This window comes from Nomascus leucogenys, chromosome 13 (genome assembly GCF_006542625.1).
Source record: "Nomascus leucogenys isolate Asia chromosome 13, Asia_NLE_v1, whole genome shotgun sequence".
Classification (NCBI taxonomy): domain Eukaryota; kingdom Metazoa; phylum Chordata; class Mammalia; order Primates; family Hylobatidae; genus Nomascus; species Nomascus leucogenys.
Window position 1 is genome coordinate 50,375,547 of NC_044393.1, and position 23,075 is coordinate 50,398,621.

At 38.0% G+C, this 23,075-nt stretch overlaps 1 protein-coding gene across 13 annotated transcripts in view; it reads left to right on the plus strand.

The window, feature by feature from the left end:
* MAGI2 (membrane associated guanylate kinase, WW and PDZ domain containing 2) overlaps positions 1–23,075 on the plus strand; it is a 1,476,658-nt gene that overhangs the window by 929,011 nt on the left and 524,572 nt on the right. For all 13 annotated transcript variants that reach the window (XM_030825454.1, XM_030825458.1, XM_030825457.1 and 10 more), the window contains one exon: positions 22,354–22,569. In XM_030825454.1, coding sequence (XP_030681314.1) covers positions 22,354–22,569 — 216 coding nt within the window. The remainder of the gene's footprint in view (positions 1–22,353; positions 22,570–23,075) is intronic.

The window sequence follows — 23,075 nt, forward strand, 5'->3', positions numbered from 1 at the left end:
CAGAGTGGACAAAATACTCTCACCATGTATTCTACCAACAACGTCATTAAATAGTGGTTAGCAATTTACTGCTGGTTAATGATCCAGGGCATCATGATAGCCCTTTAGGTCTCTCAGGTAAACACAATCTGTTTAAATTAATGTTGCATAAGAATCAGATTATTTGGGGCTGAGCATGATGGCTCACACCTATAATCCCAGCACTTTGGAAGGCTGAGGTGGGCGGATCACTTGAGGTCAGGAGTTTGGGACCAGCCTGACCAACATGGTGAATCACCTTCTCTGCTAAAAGTACAAAAATTAGCCGGGCATGGTGGTGCGTGCCTGTAATTGCAGCTACTCAGAAGGCTGAGATAGGAGAATTGCTTGAACCTGAGAAGTGGAGTTTGCAGTGAGCAGAGATCGAGCCACTGCACTCCAGCCTGGACGACAGAGCAAGACCGTCTCAAAAAAAAGAAAAAAAAAAGAATCAGATTATTATCAGATTATTTGGCATAACTCAATTTAGTATAAGGTGCTGAAGACTTATAATTTCAAGTTCCTTTGTTCTATTGATAAAACCTATGTTGGACTCAAAAGGAATGCCAGGTTGGATACCTGCCCTCTAGGAGCTTCAAGTCTAATAGGGATACGGAGACAATGAATAGGCAGGCAATTTTATAAGTGGCAACATAAGTAATGTAAACAGCCAGGGATACTAGATTATGAAATTAAGATACAGGCTAGGTGCGGTGGCTCACGCCTCTAATCCCAGCACTTTGGGAGGCCAAAGCGGGCGAATCACCTGAGGTCAGGTTTTTTGTTGCTGTTTTTTTTTGTTTTTTTTTTTTTTGAGATGGAGTTTCACTCTTATTGCCCAGGCTGGAGTGCAGTGGCGTGATCTCAGCTCACTGCAATCTCCACCTCCCGGGTTCAAGACACATTATAGTCCTCAAACTTTATTGAGTGACTGAGTCACCTGAGGGTCTTGTTAAAATGCAGATTCTGATTCAATGTCTGGCATGTACTTCAGAGTTTGCAGTTCTAACGTGTTTTGAGGTGATGCTGATGCTACTGGACTGCAGATCACACTTTGAGTAGCAAGAGTCTTATTTTATTAACATCTTCTCTAAGCATTTCCCACTAAGATCTGTTATATTTTATTTAACCATAAACATAGATACACAGAGAGATTATAGTAAGATATAATTGTATCCCCACCTTACAAATGACAAACTATTAAGTAACAAACACTCTTGCCAGTTGCCAAAAAAATTTTGGCTGCTCCCATCTAAAAAGACCCATTTTATAAAGGCTGGAAAGTGCTAGGATAACTCCTTTTAGTCAATGTCTTGACTCCTGTCTAGAACTATCCACCTTAGGGCATGAAGGATTCATACGTTCCTGACACAGACACCTGTCTTTTAGGAGTTACACTGAAATCACCAATTCATTTTGTAGCAGTTGCTGAACAGCTGTCTGTTGATAATAACTTGTAGTCACTACCAGTTTAAGCCAAATTGGAGCCAATGACCTTTGGGTCAGAAGTTTCATATTCCATTTCCAGTCCCTGGAGCCATCAAGGGCTCTTGTTAGAAAAGTTGTAATTCATGAATTTCAGCACACTGCCTCCAGCCCAAAGCATAGAGATTGTTTCCTGAAACTCACAGTCACACTTGGGCTATTGGTTGTTTATGGCATGAATGTAAGAGAATGGTATAAGGATTTGCTATACGGTACTTTTATTTTTCTAAGCAGTAATTAGAATGATTAGCATAAAACTTACATGAATAATTATCTACCTTAGTGGCAATGGATTCTCAGTATTTCTACATAAAGATACGACTAAAAAGTTCATATTAATATTCTGTATCAACACTCATCTTTTTAAAATAAAACTTCCAAATATGACATTAGATTTCTTTTTCGAGCACAAGAAGATTGTTGGAGGAGATTAGTGAATGCTTATGAACCAGCATGCAAGAAAACTTTTAAACGTTCTCATCATTGTTGTAGTGACATGAAGTAATGGGAAGGAAATGGCGGGCCAGACCTTATGGTATTGATTTCACTTACTATTCACTCCTATGAGGTAATCATTTAAATTACGAAGGATTTGCCCTTTTCTATGGAGGAGAGAGTCTGATCCAAATGGCCTCATATAAAGGAAATTGCTGAATGAAGTCATTACTCTAATTTGCATTTATGTCCCAATGTTAACAATATACCTTTTTTTAAAAATGATGTTTGATACATTCCAACTTACAACATTGGTTGTAGCCCGAGTGCCAATTTTAATTGTCCTTTCAATATCAGTTTAGACAGATCTGCTAATAGGGTTGTGTTATTAGATAGATGTCTCTAGTAATGTCATTACTGAGCTGAATTGAATAGCTGTTCATTGTGGCGAAGTAAACTATCAAAGCTTATTCATTCTTGACGTCCACCTACCTATTCAAAGTTCCTTTTTCTCTGTACATTCACATAAAGAATATCATTCTTTAGCTGCTGGATAATGTTGAATGAAGCTTTTGTCCTTTTCCTTGAAGATTTCATTCTGTATCTAGATCAAATCCCATTACATCAACCTCCAAAACACTTCTCAGAGTCTCTAGTTGAATTTGGTTTTAATCTGCAATCATGAGATCATCAGTTTGGGCTTAGGAAATCATTTTGTTTTACTGAATTTCTACTGTAAGCCTTTCAGTTTTAATGATATCTAATGCATGCTTGTGAATCTCTCACACACACATGCACACTTCTAATCTAGTCTTCAAACCGTCTTCCTGTTCTCTTGGTCCCCTCCAAATCTGTTTTCCACAGCATAACAAGAAGGAAGTCATTTTTAAAGCCTTAAATAAAATCCAGTTAGCCTCTTGCATAAAACCTTTGCCAAAATCCTTGACTTCACTGACAAGGCCCTGTATGATCTGCTTCCTGTCATCTTCTCAGGCTCAAATGCTGCCCCTCCTCCCTTACTTGTTATGCTACAGTCACGTTAGCTTTCATCGGTGCCTACATGCTCCTTCTTTCCCAGGGACTTCATGCTTGCTATGCTTTGGCCTATAAACCCTCTTCTGGCTTTTCATCCAGTGGGCAAATTTTCATTAGCTTTTGCATCTTAGTATAAATAGCATCGCTTCAGATGGGCCATTCTTACCCCATCTGTCTAAGGGAGTTCTCTCTGTTACCCTCTCTTACAGTATTCTGATTATGTTCTCTATCTCACTTATTTATTTGATTAACTTTGATGTCTTTTCCGGGCTCTTAAGCTCCCTGAAGACAAAAGCTTTGTCTATATTGCTTATTTGCTAGGTACATATTAAATATTCAGTTAATGAATGATATCTATACCTGGAAATTCTTGTGTAATTTCTAATGAAAAATTTAAAAATCAACCTCCATGTAATTGATTATTACATAGACTGGGGGTTGGAAAACTATAACCTGTGGACTAAGTCCAGTCTACTGTCTATTTTTGTGTAGCCAACAAGGTAAGAATGGCTTTTACATTTTTAAAGAGTATTTTTTAAATGAAAAAGAATAATTGTTTGTATCACATAGAAATCACATGAAATTCAAATATTAGTATCCATAAATAAGGTTTTATTGGTGCACAGCCACGCTCATTTGTTTATGGACTGTTTATAGCTGCCTGCATGCGACAACAACAGAATTGAGTAGCAATGACCCGGACTATATGGCCCGAAATGCCTAAAATATTTACTCTCTGGCCCTTCACAGAAAATATTTGTCAATTCCTAACATAGACAAGTTAGCATATCAGAAATGTAATACCTAAAAACAACTACATTGTCCTCAGTCTTTTCATAAAGATTATTTGAAGGAAGGAATGATAGAAGATCATAAAATACTTGAATCCTTCTTTTACCGGCCTTTTAAAATAAACCTCATTTAATTGGTCTCTCATTAAGGCAATCTTCAAAGACAGTGGTTCTTAGATAGTAATGTGCATTCTGATGACCTACAGTGACCCATGCCTAGAGCTCCTGTTTAATAAGTGCAGAGTGGGGCCTGAGAATGTGCATTTCTCATAGGCTCCCAGGTGACACTGCTGCTGTTGCTCTGGGGCCTATACTTTGAAAGCTTAAGCTCTAATGTGTAGTTTTTCCCAAATCTCTTTGTCATCATGAAAGTCAAGAAATACCACCAGGACTGCATCTTTCTTTACAGGATGTGAGTGTCTCTTCTGTGTAAGAATTCATTTACCAATCGTTTACTCAGTATTGACCATATGCCAGTGTTGTTCTAGAGGCTGGGAAAACAAAGCTTAATGATAAACGGCTCCTTTTGAAGAGCCAAAATTTAGGGCTTTGCAGACATCAAATAAATAATTACAGTAAAATAGAAGGGCTATAACAAGAGATTTAAACTGCTGTTGGGCTACCAATCAGTGTCTGATACCTATTAAGACTTTTTAAAAGGGTAATTCTTTCAAAAAATTAAGACTTATAGGATGCTGTAATGTTTAAAAAAAAAAAATCCTTTTTGCAGCCTGGGGTTGCCAGCCCACAGCATCTCATAAAGAAATCCTGAGTATCAGGGAAGGAAAATAAGTGGTGGATAGGAGTCAGGACTGACTTGCAGCCCCTTGGACAGACAGAACAGCATGTGGAGACTCACATCGTGAACTTCTGCTCCAAGAACTACTGCAGGAACATACTAGGAAAACTGAAAGAATTCACGGACCCTTTGAAAGAAGTGGCCTGCCACTGCAAACTCTGTGAGATGGCTGAAAATCTGTGAGTGCCCAAAGTGTGAGAGGGGAAAATCTGCCTCCAAACACATCCTCGCTGGGGAACCTGAAAATCCAGATCACAGGAGAAGGATGTAACCTTACTTAGCGTTGAAATGAATTTAGGGAGCCAAATATAAAAGTAGAAGAAGCAGCAGCGGGGAGAGTCCTGTAGGCACTCCTGGCCCCTAAGGAAGCCCAGGGAAGCCACTTCTGACTTTATCTCTCAGGGTTCCTTAGGGAGGGCTGCCAGCGGAATTGGCGAAGGACCACAGAGAGAAGGAAACTTTCAGCTGAACTTTGTAGTCGTTTTGATCAAGCACAAATTTTCCTGGGCAGAATCTGGTGGGGGTGGCGAAGAGAAGTGCAGATATGAGCACATAAGTCATGGCAGGTGGGGAGGAGCAGAGCCTGAAAGCCCTGCTTGCTCTCTCAGTCCAGAGGCTTGTCACCTGGGGCAAGATGTCAGCCCTGCTCACCGGCTGACTGGATATAAACTTGGTGCTGTTGGTGGGGCACAGAGAAAGTGAGACTGGCCTGCCTGGCTACGTGGGGCTGGGTGAAGGCCTGTCACTGCCAGCTTTCTCCCACTTTCCTGGCTACCTGTGTTATGCAACAGAGGCAGCCATAATCCCCCTGGGAACAAAACTTCATTGGCCTGAGAACCACACCCCATCCCCCACAGTGGCTACAGCAAGCCCCACAAGGACAGTCTGAGCTCAGACAGGCCTAACACTGCCCCTACCTGATGGTCTTTCTCTACCCACCCTGGTAGCCAAAGACAAAAGACATAAACTTTTGGGAGCTCTATGGCCCTGCCCATTGCCTGAGAAACCTGAATATTTATCCAGGCAACCTAAGGGCAAGCTCGTATCCCCCTATACGATCACAGCTGATGCGCTCTTGAAAGCGCCACCTCCTGGCTGGAGGCCAACCAACTCAAGCCATTACAGCAACTCATAAAAGAATAACCCTGCTCCAAGAAAGGAGAAAACAGCAGCTAATTCCACCACCAGTAACATCCTGGCTAACCCGAGGCCCTGAGTCTGTCCATGTGAAACCTTCAGTGCCAGCACAATCAGCATTCAAGAAAACCAGCACAGTAAATAAAACAACTAAGGACCCTCAGAGTCCACTTCACTCCCCTGCTACCTCTGCCAGAGCAGGTGCTGGTATCCATGGCTGAGAGACCTGAAGACAGATCACATCACAGGACTCTTTGCAGACATTTCCCAGTACCAACCCAGTACCGCTGGGTAGCTAGACCCAGAAGAGCAGTAACAATCACTGCAGCCTGGTCAACATTGATTCAAGACGGAAATTTAAAAATTCTTTGAACTGAATGATAATAATGGCACAACCTGTGAATAGCTCTGGAATACAGCAAAAGTAGTGCTTAGAGGAAAGTTCATAGCATTAAATGCCTACATCAAAATGTCTTGAAAGGGCACAAAAAAAAAAACTACAGACCAATATCCCTGATGAACATAGATACAAAAATTCTCAACAAAATACTAGTGAACTGAATCCAACAGCATATCCAAAAGGTAATCCACCAAGATCAAGTGGGTTTCATCCCAGGGATGCAAGGATGTTTTAACATACACAAATCAATAAATGTGATATACCACATAAACAGAATTATAAACAAAAATGACAAAAATCATCTCAATAGATGCACAAAAATCATTTGACAAAATTCAGCATCCCTTTATGATTAAAACTTTCAGCAAAATTGGCATAGAAGAGACATACCTTGTAATAAAAGCCACCTATGATAAATCCACAGCCAACATTATTCTGAATGGAGAAAGTTGAAAGCATTCCCCCTGAGAACTGGAACATGACAAGGATGTCCACTTTCTCCACTTCTTTTAACATAGTACTGGCTAGCTACTTCTATTCAACATAGTACTGGAAGTCTTAGCCACGGCATTCTTGTCATTTTCCACTGTATCTTTTAAGTAGTGCATTTAGGCCACTTATATTCAATGTTAGTATTGAGTCGTGAGGTAGTATTCTGTTCATTGTGCTAGTTGTTGCCTGAATATCTTGTGGTTTTTTTTGTATGTTTTTTTTTTTCGATTCAACAAGAGAAAGAAATAAAGGACATCCAAATCAGCAAAGAGCAAGTCAAACTGTTGCTGTTTGCCAATGTTATGATTGAATACCTAGAAAACCATAAAGACTCATCCAAAAAGCTCCTAGATCTGATAAATGAATTCAGTAATGTTTCAGATATAAAATCACTATACACAAATCAGTAGCATTGCTATGCACGAACAGCAACCAAGGTGAGAAACAAATCAAGAACTCAACCCCTTTTACAATAGCTACAACAACAACAAACATAAAAATAATAATAACAACTTAGGAATATCTCTAACCAAGGAGGTAAAAGATCTCTACAAGGAAAACTACAAAACACTGCTGAAATAACTCATAGACAACACACATGAATGGAAACACATCTCATGCTCATTGATGGGTAGAATCAATATTGTGAAAATGACAACACTGCCAAAAGCAATCTATACATTCAATGCAATTCCCATCAAAATACCACCACCATTCTTCGCAGAACTAGAAAAGACAACCTAAAATTCATATGGAACCAAGAGATAGCCCGTGTAGCCAAAGTGAGACTAAGCAAAAAGAACAAATTTGGAGGCATCACATTACCCAACCTCAAACTATACTATAAGGCTATAGTCACCAAAACAGCATGGTGCTGGCATAAAAATAGCCACAGGGACCAATGGAACAGAATGGAGAATCCAGAAACAAAGCCACATACTTACAGGTAACCGACCTTCAACAAAGCAAATGAAAACATATAGGGGGAAAGGGCATCCTGTTCAACAAATGGTGGTGAGATAATTGGCAAGATATGTGCAGGATCCTCATCTCTCACTTTATACAAAAATCAACTCGATAGAAGAAAGACTTAAATCTAAAACCTGAAACCATAAAAATTCTAGAAGATAACATCAGAAAAACCCTTCTAGACATTGACTTAGGCAAAGACTTCATGACCAAGAACTCAAAAGCAAATACAACAAAAAGATAAATAGATGGCACTTAATTAAACTAAAAAGCTTCTACACAGCAAAATAAATAATCAGCAGAGTAAACAGACAATTCACAGAATGGGAGAAAATCCTTGCAAACTATACATCTGACAAAGGACTAATACTTAGAATCTACAAGGAACTACAAGGAAAAAATCAGCAAGAAAAAAACAGTCTACTCCCCAGGCAAGAAGAGGGTTTGTTTTGGGAAAGGGCTGTTTTCATCTTTGTTAAACTTTAAATTCCTCCCAAAGTTAGTTCAGCTTGCACCCAGGTATGAACAAAAACAGTTTGGATGTTAAAATCAAGATGGAGTCAGGACAGATCTCTTTCACTGTCATGATTTCCTCAGTTATAATTTTTACAAAGGCAGTTTCAAAGATAACATCTTTACCCTCGTAAATATCCCTCATTGACCTCAAGACTTTCACTCTTGCTGCCTCCAATCCATCTTATACCCTGCAGCCTGACATCTATTTTAAAAACAAATCTGAATGCCTTTTTAAAACCCTTAAGGCCTTCCTTTTATTTCTTGGAAATTGACCCAAATCTTCAACAAAGCCTATTAGGCTCCATAATATCTCTAGCCTGAGTGTTTTCCTATTACTTCTTCCAAGCTAGTATTATTTCTCCAGATTCAAGGCTTTTGTAAATTTGTTCCCTCTGCCTGGAATGCTTTTCCCTCTCTGTACCTCTTGAGCCTTTACTTCATTTTACTCATTTTTTTCTTTTCCTTTTTTTTTTGAGATGGAGTCTCACTCTGTCACCCAGGCTGGAATGCAGTGGCACGATCTCAGCTCACTGCAACCTCCACCTCCCGGGTTCAAGCAATTCTCTGCCTCAGCCTCCCGAGTAGCTGGGATTACAAGCGCCCACCACCACACCCAGCTAATTTTTATATTTTTAGTAGAGACGGGGTTTCACCATCTTGGCCAGGCTGGTCTTGAACTCCTAACCTCGTGATCCACCCGCCTCAGCCTCCCCAAGTCCTGGGATTATAGGCGTGAGCCACCGCACCTGGCCTTACTCATTTTTTTCTAATTTCACTTTAAATATCAGTGCTATGGAGAAGGCTTTCCTTCACTGACTCTGCTTGCTCCCCCACTATCAGAAGCAGGAAATGACCAGACTACACTGGTCATCAGTCTAGAAACAAAGGTCAATATCAAGTTAAACCTGCTATCAGTTCTACCTTCAATTAGGTTTATATAGTAAAAAACAAAACTTGATTTCAAACTGCATAGCTCTTGGATTTGTGAATGTTAGAGGTATTTTCAGTAGAGACTAGGTCTTGGGTTAAACTGAGAAAAGAAGAGCTTCTCTGGCTAATTAGCAGAAATGTTGCTAATTTTAGATTTGGCAAACAACTTGATTTATTTGGGAGCACATGCACACACACATAAATACACAAACACACGCATATATACATTTCCATATAGTTTAGCCATTTGGCTTTTAGAAAAGTACTTAGGACAAGTTTAAGAACAGTGGAGCAATTTTATTTCTTTTGGTTAAACCACATGCATTTCCTAAAGATCTGTATTTATCCATAAATATTTTGGCCCAGATTGAGGGAGAAAGTCTGGGTATTCAATCATAATTCCAATTTTTTTCCTTACCTAACTTGAATTCTTCTTGGAGTTCTCAAAACACCACCACTTGACCTTTTTAGCTCTTGTCAGAGTTTATAATTTTTTATTTGTGTGATTTTTTGATTAATATTTATCTCCCTCAGTAGAAGGTAAGCTTCAAAGAGAACTGTGCTTATGTCTTTCACCATTGTTCATTGAGTTAACTAACCTGTGCCTGGCAAATAATAGGCTATCAGTAAATGTTTGCTGCATGAATGACAAGATGATTAGATGTATGATAACCTTCCCCTCTGCCCATCACTCAGCTGTCATTGGCTTGGTCAGGCAATAAGCAGCTCAACCCCCCCACCCCCCCCCCCCACCACCACCCGGCCCTTGATACTCTTTCTGATTGAGTTTCTTGCCTATCAAGTGTCTATTGTCCTGGATCCTTGGGTTGACTCCTTCTCACCTTCACTCACTCTTATTAGTTATGGATGTCATTACTTACTAGTAGTTGACTATTTACTGAGTCTTACTTTTTTTCAGAAGAACTAGACCAGGAATTGAGATGGAAGATATTACCATTTTGACATATAATCAATGCAAAAATGATTACTGAGATATTTTACTTCCTTTGTGGTACTAAGAGCTAGTGTGCAATTTATATTTACAGCATATCTCAACTCAAACTAGCCACATTCCAAGTCCTCAACAGCCAGATGTAACAAGCGGCTGCCATATTGGATAGTGCAGCTCTAGTACCTTCTCAGATACCAGGTCATCACAGATGACCTTATGTGTGTGTGGCTTTGGGCCAAAATGTCGCCTCAGAGATTACACTGGAAACTTACAACTTCATGAAATTACACATGACACTTCTCTTCCTCCTCTTTTGTGTTCTCCTCTTCATCATCTCTTTTCCTCATCTTTCTCCAGTGCCTCCTTGTCCTTAGTATTCTTCTTCCTATTTATTTTCTGGTCTTTTTGACCCACACGTTTCTTTCCCTACTTTGCTCGTTTCTCAGTAATTCAACAGGTTTTCTAAGTAAACTCTTATTTGTGACACTTCATAATTTGCTATATAATTTGAAGGATGGTATGAAAGGCCAAGTTATATAAAAATGTGATGAGTGGAAGAGGTATACCTCAGTAAAATATACACCTTTACACCTTTAAAGAATTAGTTGATTTCCTCTCTACTAAAAATATAAAAAATTAGCCGGGCGTGGTGGCGGGTGCCTGTAGTCCCAGATACTCGGGAGGCTGAGGCAGGAGAATGGCGTGAACCCGGGAGGCGGAGCTTGCAGTGAGCCGAGATTGCGCCACTGCGCTCCAGCCTGGGTGACAGAGCAAGACTCCGTATCATAAAAAAAAAAAGAATTAGTTGATTTCCCGAGTTTTAAATATAAAATAAGTTCAGAGTTTTCTTTGTCATTAGATTGGTTTTCATAGGTAGTCAGTATATTGATTCAGAGGCAAAAGAAAATCCAGGTTAAGTAAGACAGGCTAGCATCATGCAGTCAAAGCCTAGGGTTATATGCCAAAAAGCTAAAGAAAATTTTCTTTAGCTTTTTGGTTTGTTCGTTGTTTTTCTGACATGCGTTAGTACTACTTACATCTAAATTGCTGCTAACATTAGCCATACTCTAACATGTAGGCTTTATGTTTGTGTCACACAGATCACAAGGTGATTACAATGAAAATGTCAACTCCAAAAAAGTCAGTAAATTTTAAAGTATTACGTAGACTAAAATACAAAGTCAAAGAGCTTTATATATGACCTTCCACAAAGTAATCATAGTCTACATCCTATGGGAGATATACTTAGGGACTCTGTAATTCACCAACAGGGATGGATGCAAATGAAAGGCTTAGAATAAAAATAGAAACACTCTGCAACCACAATCACTTTCCCAGAAGGGACTGTGCAAAGACGTATAAAGATATAGTCAAATGACAGTTTTCCACATTTATGTCAGGAAAGCAAATGCGTCCACATTCTCAAGTAAGTGAAACTGTTGGCTTTAGTTTATTGTTATTCTCTATTCATTGTCAATTCAAGGCTTTCTAATATGATGAAAAAGAAATAAAACCTGTTGTCATTGCATCTTTTAAAATTTTTCATTACAGAATTTTGGAGGTGAGGAGTATGTTAGAGATACATCCTAATTCTGTATTTTCACAGTGAGGAATCTGAGGTTCAGGGGAGGTTGCTGCCCAATTCACAGTCATTTAGGAGAGTAGTGGTAGAACCCTCTTTAGAATACAGATCCTCTGACTCTATGTTAGAGCTCTTACCATGTCAAGCTTGGGAAAATCTAGCAGCCATATTCTTCAAGGAGAAATGAAATTTCTTTTTTATTGTTTTTCTGACTTTTATTAGCAACTGAGGGTTAGAGATTTGATATTTGGCAAATTTCTTTAATCATTAACCAAAAATCAAATTAAGATTAATCAGAAATTTCCCTGGGTATTATATTACAAGACAGGGACCAAAAATAGTCATAGAGGTCTCCTAATTTCTGAGTAATTTTATAGTATCACAATTGAAAGCACCATTGGGAGAAGGAAGTTATATGACAAGCTATAAATGTTGTGTGAGAAAAATAATGTTGTCCTTGAAAGATTCAGTTTCCTTTATCAATTTTTGAAGAAGTAAATTTAATTAAGATGACCATCACAAGAATCTGCTGAGCTTTGTACAAATGCCCATTTATAAATTTGTCAAAATTTCACTTTCATTATCTTACTTACTGAGCCATGAAGGTATTGTCTCTTAAGCATTGAGCTCACTAGACACTTAAAAATCTTAAACAAGGCCAGGTGTGGTGGCTCACACCTGTAATCCCGGCACTTTGGGAGGCCAAAGTGGGCAGATCACGAGGTCAAGAGATTGAGACCATCCTGGCCAACATGGTGAAACCCCGTCTCTACAAAATATACAAAAGTTAGCTGGATGTGGAGGTGCATGCCTGTAGCCCCAGCTACTTGGGAGACTGAGGCAGGAGAATCACTTGAACCCGGGAGGCAGAGATTGCAGTGAGCCAAGATCATGCCACTGCAGTCCAGCCTGGTGACAGAGCAAGACTCTGTCTCAAAAAAAAAAAAAAAAAAAATCTTAATAATTACATTAACAATTGCAAAAGGTTTCCATTAAAAAAGGTAGACTTATAAGTTTGTTACTAACTGCAATTACACTAAAGTTATTTTTTATTCAGTACTGTTTTCCAAATATCTTTGCATCTGCATTTTGCTTGAGTTTGCTGAGGGAGCAGGGCCATCATATCTACCCTCCCAGGAGCCCTGACTACCCAGGTTAACACCTCCACTGTGATTTGAGGAGCACCAAAGGCTCTTCTGAAAAATAAGTTCTTCCAGTGGTTGACTAGTTATTTCCCAAATTTTAAGATTAACCTTTTGGATTAGAGTTTTAACTCTAATTAAAATGCAAGCATCATATGGAGCCTATTAAGCCTATTTTAATCCTTGACATCTTAGTTTAGTTTCTCAGAGTAGTAACCCAGTCACTTGGCAAGACTGAAAGGAAATTGGAAATGGGACACATGTCATGTGTCCAAAAAACAAAGAAAATTGGAATTGTTATGAGCATGAGGTGCGAAAGTAGAAGCCTAATGAAAAGAGAAGCATGAGGCACTGGGTACTGAACACGATGGGGGATCAAAGTGAGAGGGAGTTATAGAGGAAATACAAGACAGAAAAGGATAACTATGAATATTGTCTGTTTCCACACTGCTGCCATGAGTCAACAATCCCTCTGTGAGTTATGATTAATTATAAAGAGGGCGCTTCAGTCCTATCCCTGAACACAAGAACAGTGTCCTCACACAAGTCCATGCTTATTTACCGAAAACATTCATTCTTTTTTTACCTTCTATCCTATATCTTAATAATAAAGTTAAAAATGAATATTTCAAGTTAAGACAAGATAAAGTGATAAAAATGGATGAGTAGGAAGCAGAATGAGAGACTGTTGCTAAGACATGTGCATCTGCTAGATGCTTAATAACATTTTACGGGTACTCAGTGGACCAAAGCAATCAAACAAGAGAAATATCATTAACACATTGTCACCTACAGTTCTTATTGTGTTTTGGTGTTTACTCAGTTTTCTCAGTTATTTACAACAGAGATGTTCAGTTTATTGTTTGTGAGAAAAATGAGTTACTCAGGTGGTAATATAGTAATTTAAAATGATATTTGATGAAAGGGATTATCTAAGGCTGTGCTGTCCGGTATAGTAGCTGCTAGTAACATATGGCTATTAAATATATGAAATGGGGCTTGTCCCAATTAAGGTGTGTTGTAAATGTAAACTGTACACTGGATTTTGAAGACTTAGTATTAAAATAATAAAATACTACAATAACTTTTTTATTAATTATTAAAATGATAATATTTTGGATATATTGGGTAAAGAAAAATATTAAAATTACTTTCACATTTTTTCTTTTTTAATGTGGCTAACTAGAAAATTTTAAGATGATTGGCCAGGTGTGGTGGTTCATGCCTGTAATCTCAGTGCTTTGGGAGACCAAGGTAGGAGGATGGCTCGAGGCTAGGAGTTTGAGACCAGCCTGGCCAACATAGTGAGACCATGTCCCAAAAAAAAAAAAAAAAATCCCCATATCCTTTAGCAAGGAAAGGAAAAGTAAAAACAAAAAAACTTAAATTACATATATGTGGCTCATATCTGTGGCTTGCATTCCATTTTTACTAGATAGTGCTATTCTAAGGGATTTAATACATTCTTTAAATGGGATATACTCGTGAATTTAAAGTTTATGTTATAGTTATAAATGTTCAAATGCCTTTTTTTGGAAGCAGACGTATATTTGACATCAACAAATCATATGTGACTTCTTTATAATTTCTTTCCATCTGCTATCTGGCGCAGGTGGGAAATGTTCTGAGCTACTCTGATAACACCTGAAGGGAAGAGTCACTGAAGGAAAGAGTGTCCAGTTTCCTTTATATGAGCAAACCACCTTCCCTAGCCAGTCTGTGGACAGTTACGTTTAGCAAAGATTTATCCTGTGCCTGTCTACATTAGCTGACGTGAATAAATGAGTATTCAGTCAGAATGACCTCTGAGGACTTGCAAACAAGTTTCAGGAAATGTTAGTCAAATTTAACTATATGCATGACTTTCTGGAGAGCACTGGTGAATAATAAAGACAGTAAACTCAGAATGTATGTCATTGGAGATCACATTGTGAAACCAGCATTAATTTAATTTACAACAAATTTGAAATTCTTAGGTGGGGTTTGTGAAGAATAATTTAATTCCATGTATGAAAAAAAATTCCCACTTTTTGTACAATTGTGGACTTTCTGAAAGTCACTTAAACACTGAATTTCTAAAAATTCAGCAATTTACTGTTCAGTATAAGTATTGATGACAAAATGCTATTTTGTATGTTTTTCTTATTTCTGACACATGTAAGATTAATGCTTTTTCACCACAAGAGAAAAAAGACATTATCTTTCGAGGTCAGGGAGTTTCTGCATCTTGGTTTCAAGCTGCTAACTACATATGACATGATGAGGAAATGATACATTTTTGTTTTTTTCAGGACCAAGTGTAAGCATCAGAGCTGCTTACAAAAATAATTTCAAAAATTGGTTGACAAAAGAATTCTGCAGTAAGAATTTCTGTCTTATTTTCCGGTAGAAAATCCAATTTTAGAAAAGTAGAATATTTTGTGGGTTATATTTATTCACTTCATTTTATATTTACAAAATTTCTAATTTACTAACTATAGCTATATGACTATGATTCTTTTGCCATGGGTGACATGAGTTAGAATGGTTTTTGGTACTAGTTTTAACTCATTACTATCTCTTAGTATGTTAAACATGTCTTAAAGTTTGAATTTTGAGTCCTTGGATGATTTATCCATTTCTATTAATACACATCTAAATCTCTGATGTGTATAAAATGATCGTTTACTTACAATCTGGCAAGTTTTCTAACATAATTATGGTTAGCTGGAACCCTAAATCTTTTCTCTGTTTAATGTCAGAGTCAGTTTTTGCAGGTGCTATTAAAGAGGCCAAGCATCAAACTATTTGCTTCATTTATAAAACTATAAAAACAAATATGATTCTCAACCATTTAAAGTTTGCCACATATTGTTTCCAACACGAAGACATATCCTCAAGCTCTCTGGGAATACCATTGATGAGCTGTGCTGTTTGCATGCCCTGTGGGTCCTGCAGGCAATCATCTCTCTTCTACTGAACCACTATCCAAAATTCATTCTTTCCATTTACCAAAATGGGAAAAAAGGACTGAGAATATTGGGGAGGAATAGAAGTCATGACCTTAATCTGTGTGGTATCTTGAAGACAAGTATATTTATTACCTTTGTAAAACCCATCTCCACTTGGGAGCCATATGGAAGGATCTATGGTTATTTGATATAAAACCTACACGTATTATTATATACCAAAAGGATTGAAACAACAGAATAAGCATCTGAGTCTACAACTTAAAAGGCATAACAAATGATATGTTTCTATCATGAAAACTGATCTTGTTTAAAGAAAAAAGGTGTTGGAAGTAAGTGAAAGTATTTCAAAGTATCTGCTACTAGCATTTTTACATTTCCTCATAACTAAAATTAGTTTTTAGTGTCTTTCCTATTTCTTGTCATAATACTGGAATTTAAAAGCATAAAGAATATGATGCATCTCAGAAAATAATATTTTGGTATCTATTACCATTCCATGAAGAAGACTGGAGGTACAAAAAAGGAAACAGTTTAAAATTCGTTGAAATCGTTTTGTATTCCTGTTTTTCCCCTTAGCCTCACCACTAAATCAATGCGAAAAAATCTGGGAGGAATCAGAAGAAAGGTAAAATCATCACTTTAGAAACTTAAAATACAACTTTTATGCAAAGGTCGATTGACTACAGAGAAAGCAGAAGAATAATTCCACGTTGGTTTCAAGTACAGTACATGAAAAGTTATTTAGAAAGCTATTCTCATTGCTTTCAGATGACCTAGGGACAGGTCTGCCTAAAAATGGGTGAGGGATTAGGTTTTGCAAGGACTTTGCCTGGCAGGTTTAGTTCATAATCTATTTTAGTCCCTCTCCCTTTGCAATAAATTGTGTGAGTGTCCTGTGTAAATGGGCATTTATTAAATGTTTTTATTACAAAATAAATTATTGACAATGGGCTATTCTTTTTATTCAAATTTTTGGAAAAGTTTTCTTTTTTTTTTTTTTTGAGATGGAGTCTTGCCCTGTCACCAGGCTGGAGTGCTGTGGCGTGATCTCAGCTGACCGCACCCTCCGCCTCCCAGGTTCAAGCTATTCTCCTGTCTCAGCCTCCTGAGTAGCTGGGACTACAGACACATGCCACCATGCCCACCTAATTTTTGTATTTTTAGTAGAGACGGAGTTTCACCATGTTGGCCAGGATGGTCTCTATCTCTTGACCTCATGATCTGCCTGCCTCAGCCTCCCAAAGTCCTGGGATTACAGGCGTGAGCCCTGGCGCCTGGCCAACTTTTCTATTTGTATAACAGAGTACATTCATCCTGTTCCACATTTTCATAGCCACACCTTTTTGAAAAAAAGAATCTGTTCATAGGTAGTTAAAAAACTGAAGATTAAGTCAGGGTCCTGAAATGACTTTCTCCCTTATTTTGCAGGCATTGATTGCAAAGAAGACTATGTAAATTTATAGACTATCCAAATATCACAGAATTAGGGGGACAATTTTATGTATCATTTTGTTGTACTCAATAAGTTAGTGGAATTTGATATTAAACTTACAAGAAACTGGTAATGTATAGATCATTCTTCACAAGTACAAACATATTCCGTAAAACGTGCTCTAGAAAAGCCTGCAGTCTCCTCAAAATACAAACACACACACTCACTTATTTTTAAAGGAGTGGATGGAAAAAAATTCCTAAAATGTCCTTGCTGTATGCTTTGGTAGCAATTTTGCCTTTCCCTTTTGAAACTGATGCATTTGTGTTCATTGACTGTGGCTTTGAATGAAGTTCTCCTCTATGAGTTCTGGGCAGGTTGCAATTGCATCACACATTTTTTTCTCGTGAAAGGCAACAGCGTATTTTCAAAAGAGATGAGATTCTTAAGTCAAAGAGATACAAGTTTTCCACTTGCTTTATATATAATATTAGGAAATAGTTTAATGTCTTAGTTTCTATTTTCTTTTTTTTTTTTTTTTTTTTTTTTTTGAGACGGAGTCTTGCTCTGTCGCCCAGGCTGGAGTGCAGTGGCGCGATCTCGGCTCACTGCAAGCTCCGCCTCCCGGGTTCACGCCATTCTCCTGCCTCAGCCTCTCCAAGTAGCTGGGACTACAGGCGCCCGCCACCACGCCCGGCTAATTTTTTGTATTTTTAGTAGAGATGGGGTTTCACCGTGGTCTCGATCTCCTGACCTCGTGATCTGCCCGCCTCGGCCTCCCAAAGTGCTGGGATTCCAAGCGTGAGCCACCGCGCCCGGCCTATGTTTCTATTTTCTTAACTGCATAGGCAGAATGACTTCATGCTGTATTGTGATGAATAAATACCAAAAGTAGCACCCTATTTTGAGCATCTACTCTGATCTAGTCATGTCATATATCCTTTTAGTATCGTTAATCTATATAACAGCTCTGTGGGGTAAGAGTTATTCTACTCCCCATTTGATAAAAGAATACTTATGTAAAATGCCCATGACGGTGTGCAGGTTAGCACATCGTAGCAGTCGTAGTGGTAATAACAGTAGTAATAGTTATAGTTGCTTTTGTGACTGTGGTCATCTTACAGCCCCACATTCCCACTGTAACTGAATTGATTTAAGGATATAAAGAGATAGTGAGATTAGGGGACACATGATTTAAAGTCAGGTTTATCTCACTAGGATTTATGCTGTTAAGCATTACACCATATTGTTGTGGGTTTGTGGAGGTTTTGTTTGTTCATCTGTTTTAATTTTAGATTTTGTACATCCAGGCACTATGCATATAGGCACTTCATCCTTAAGGGAACAGTTTTTCCAAATTGTATTTTAAAACGGTTTTGATATTTATTTTTTTCTGAAAACATACTGGTATGTTACCTAAAAGGCACATTTTATCCTTGATACATTTATTTGTAGGCATTTATATCAGGGAGTCAGTTCAGTGAGTTAGCTGCCTGACTGCTTGGCTAATTCTTCAACCACTGGTCTAGGTATTTCTGGTTTCCTGGTTCTTATGCAATGAGATAAAAACGTTGGCTTAGGGTAGCTTATTCTCTATGAATTACATTTGTCAAGTGTAGTAAGAGTATGGATTATTTATGTGCTTCCTTTATATTGCTATTATTGCCAATAAAGATAATCTTAATGTCTTAACTAATGATTCATATTTTTACATATAAAATTTAATCTGATGTATTAATTTCATAAATACACATAGAAATAGAATACTGCTGTATAATTTATAGTCACATCATATACCAATAGGTATAATTAGTAATATAAATTTAGCAGGATCTGTTATTTAGTATTTATTTTTAGCCTGTGCTATGCATTTATGTCTAATTAGTAAAAGGTTTTTTTACTTCAGGGAAATTTAAAATTGACAAGACAAATAGGAAAAAAAAAACCACTGAAGTGTGATCCATTTTTCTTAGCACTATGTATTAAAGGTATTAAAGATATTAGAATACTACTTTAAAATCATGTATCATTTACTGAGATATGCATAGATTATTTAGTTTTACATTATGCTTATTAGATACGAAGTATGTGTTGAGATTCCATAGAAAGCATAGCAACATACTGAAAGCTGTGCTACCCTTTAGGAATGCTGAAATATAAAAGTTCATCGATTCTAGGGAGCAACTGTTCATTTTTGTTTGCTCAGAATTTGTCTGGTACATATAGAGGTCTGATTCATTTTAAATGCTCTAAATCAAATTAGTAACATTTAGCGAAGTGTATATATTATCCACTTTGCCGACTGTAAAATAAAAAAGTTATATACTTATAGTATGTGGATAAGAACCACTTTACAACTTAATTTTTTTCTTGCATTACTCTCTTACTGTGAACATCTATAGTGATGAGCAATGGCATTATTGGCACAGCTAGCCTTCAGAATATTTGCTCACTGTATGTCAGCGTGAAGTTTACACTGCCGTTAAAACCACTGCAATGTTTACAGTTTTTTTTAATAAAGCTCTTTCTCATACATTCTTACTTCGTCTTCACAGCAACCCAGTGAGAAGGCAAATAAATGGAGTGGAGATTTGTCATTTCTACCTGCCAGCATTCCAAGGCCCTTTCTACCGGGGTGCGGGGGCCGGGGGGGCGGGGGGGAGGCTCTTTCTACCTGGGGAGGCCCCTGAGATAAAATCGGTGGACGGCAGGGCTCCACCTCCCTCTCCCTCCACTGAAATCAAAGGAGAGTGCGCATCTCTTCTACTTCCTTGGCAGCCCAAGTGCTCACGTGATGGAGGCTCAGCCAATGAGATGATCCTGCCTGGGATTTTTTTTCCCTAGAAATGAGTGAATCAGAGCAGCTGAGGACAGTTTGGAGCCCATTCTCATGGAGGCAGTTTGCACTGTGGGTTGTCCCTTTGGCAGTAGAACCATCTGGCAATTTCAGAGCTATCAAAGGCAACATAAGTGTCTGGAGTGGACTCCTTTGTTTCTGCCATTTTTTCCTCATGGTATTTCGGCCTTTCCCCTTGATATGGCTTGGGTGTGTCCCCACCAGAAATCTCATCTTGAATTGTAATCCCCATAAGCCCCACATGTCAAGAGAGAGACCAGGTGGTGGTAAGTGAATCATGGGGGCAGTTTCCCCCATCCTGTTCTGGTGATAGTGAGTGAGTTCTCACGAGATCTGATAGTTTATAAGTATTTGGTAGATCCTCCTGTGTTCATTCTCGCTCCTGCTGCCTTGTGAAAAAGGGGCTTGCTTCCCCTTTTGCCATGATTTTAAGTTTCCCGAAGCCTCCCCAGCCGTGTGAAAATGTGAGTCAATTAAACCTCTTTCCTTTCTAAATTACCCAGTCTTGGGCAATTCTTTTTTTTCTTTTTTTTTTTTTTTTTTTTTTGAGATGGAGTCTCGCTCTGTTGCCCAGGCTGGAGTGCAGTGGCACGATCTCAGCTCACTGCAACTTCCACCTCCCGGGTTCACACCCTTCTCCTGCCTCAGACTCCATTCTCCTGCCTCAGACTCCAGAGTATCTGGGACTACGGGCGTCGGGCAATTCTTTATAGCAGCGTGAGAATGGACTAATATATCCCTCAACTAGCCATCATATATATTTATATAGCACATCCCTGTCACATTTAACTTGAGTAGGTTGTGGTTTTTTGCAGCCCAGAACACAGGTGATTAGAACAATTATTGCTCTTCCCCACTTATAGATGAAGAAATTAAGCCTTACAGAGGTTAAGTAACTTGCTTGTAGTTATATAAAAAAGCCAAGCCTGAATTCTATGTCTTCTGGTTAATGGTCGTTCCTTTCACAGCACACATTTTACCCAGATTTGTTTAGTGACCTTTGCAGACAGTGAGGTGTGCTTCCTTCCTCCTGTATATCTCCTCCATTGCAGTGCTTACTCCTAATTCCTGTTATAATGCTTTTCTGTTTGACATCATATTTGGTCTCCCTTACTGGACTGTTGAGCATCTTGGAAGACAAGGATTATATTGTATTCATCCTTTTTTCTCTCAAATGTATACTGGAGTGTCTGGGTGCATAACTTACTACCAATAAAGATTTTAATGAGTGAGCAAATAAGTGCATAAATTACTCAATTAACTGAAAACACTGATATAGGTTCAAAGTTGGTGCTATAAGATTGATTTCAAAAAAATACGACCTATGTTCTTTACCAATCAAAATTTTAGGATATTTTAAATAAAGTGTTTTACCTTGAACATACCAAGATGTTCACAGCCGGGTGCAGTGGCTCATGCCTGTAATCCCAGCACTTTGGGGGGCTGAGGCAGGCAGATCATTTGAGGTCAGGAGTTTGAGATAAGCCTGGGCAACATGGCAAAACCCTGTCTCTACTAAAAATACAAAAATTAGCCAGACATGGTGGCGCACACCTCTAGTCCCAGCTACTCAGGAGGCTGAGGCACAAGAATTGCTTGAACCTAGGAGGCAGAGGTATCAGTCAGCCAAGATTGCACCATTGCCCTCCAGCCTGGGCAACAGAGCAAGATTCTGCCTCAATAAAATGAAATAATAAAGATGGTCACTTAATAAACGTTTATTCTATGATTATATGCTAGGTTTTAATATGGGAATAAATAAGAATGATTCTCTTTTCAAAAAAGTGCTGCAGATGGATGGGTGAAACAGATGATTCCATAGCTCAGATAATGGAGCTATGGGCAAAAAAAAGCTGTGGAAATCTGAAGAGTGAACAGAGCAGCAGGCGCACTCTCAGCAGCCGTGGGAACCACTAGACTGGCGCGGGGATGCAGCTCTAGGCAGGATGCTGTGCACATCAAGGACAATAGCCATAATCCTTTGAAAGCTACAGAATAGCAGAAAGTGCTTTGCCTTTTCAGAATAGTGTGAGATTACCCCACTACAAAAAAATTACCTGTACTCTTAACATAATTATTTTTTAAAAGGTTATAATCAAGTCTTGTTATAAAAAATTCGGATAATTTTAAAATTAACTATGTACCACTTGGGAATAACACGTAAGACTATATTTTGGTTTGGCACAAAGATGAGAATAAAGATAGATCTATATCTCTAAGCATTAAAGTCCAATGCAACAGAAGGAACAAATAAATATGTATATAGAGAGATAGACACATAGAGAGAAAACCATATATATATATGTATGTGTCTATGTATGTACATATAAAATAGGATAAAAACGTGTTAATATAATTTCCATTCTTCACAAATTATGTACATGGTAGAAGAAATATTTAACTCCAAGAATGTTTTGGTATTGTTTGCAGACAATTACTACGGTACCCCAAAGCCGCCAGCAGAACCAGCACCATTATTGTTAAATGTAACAGACCAGATACTTCCAGGAGCCACTCCAAGTGCTGAAGGAAAACGGAAGAGGAATAAATCAGTGAGCAACATGGAGAAAGCCAGTATAGAGCCTCCTGAGGAGGAAGAGGAAGAGAGGCCTGTGGTCAATGGAAACGGAGGAGTAGTAACGCCAGGTTAGTCATTTACATTTTTTATGGGTTCATAAATTTACTGTTTTAGATCTAAGATATATATGTACACACATACATAGTAAGATATACAGATACATAGTAAGATATATATATATACATATATATTTCTTACATCTGTGTGTTCACATGTAATTATTATAATTATCTTCAAAGAGAGAAGATTATATCAAATGGAAAGGACATGGAATTAAAGAAGTTGAAAGAATATGCCAAAAAAAATTTTGGCATATTTTTTCAACTACTTTAATTTTTTATTTCAATTATATAATATAGTGAATGACTGAAACCTGTATATTACAAGTCTTACATATGGTTGTGTAAAGTTTTGAGGTCTTTGTAAATTAATATTAGAGAAAATCTATTCTTAGAAATCTTGCTACGCTTGCAGTTCTCTCAGTAGAGGTTATGTCATGTGATTTAGTTTACAACTTCAATGAATATAATTTTCAAAATCACTACAACTGCAGAATGCCCATATATTAGTTTCT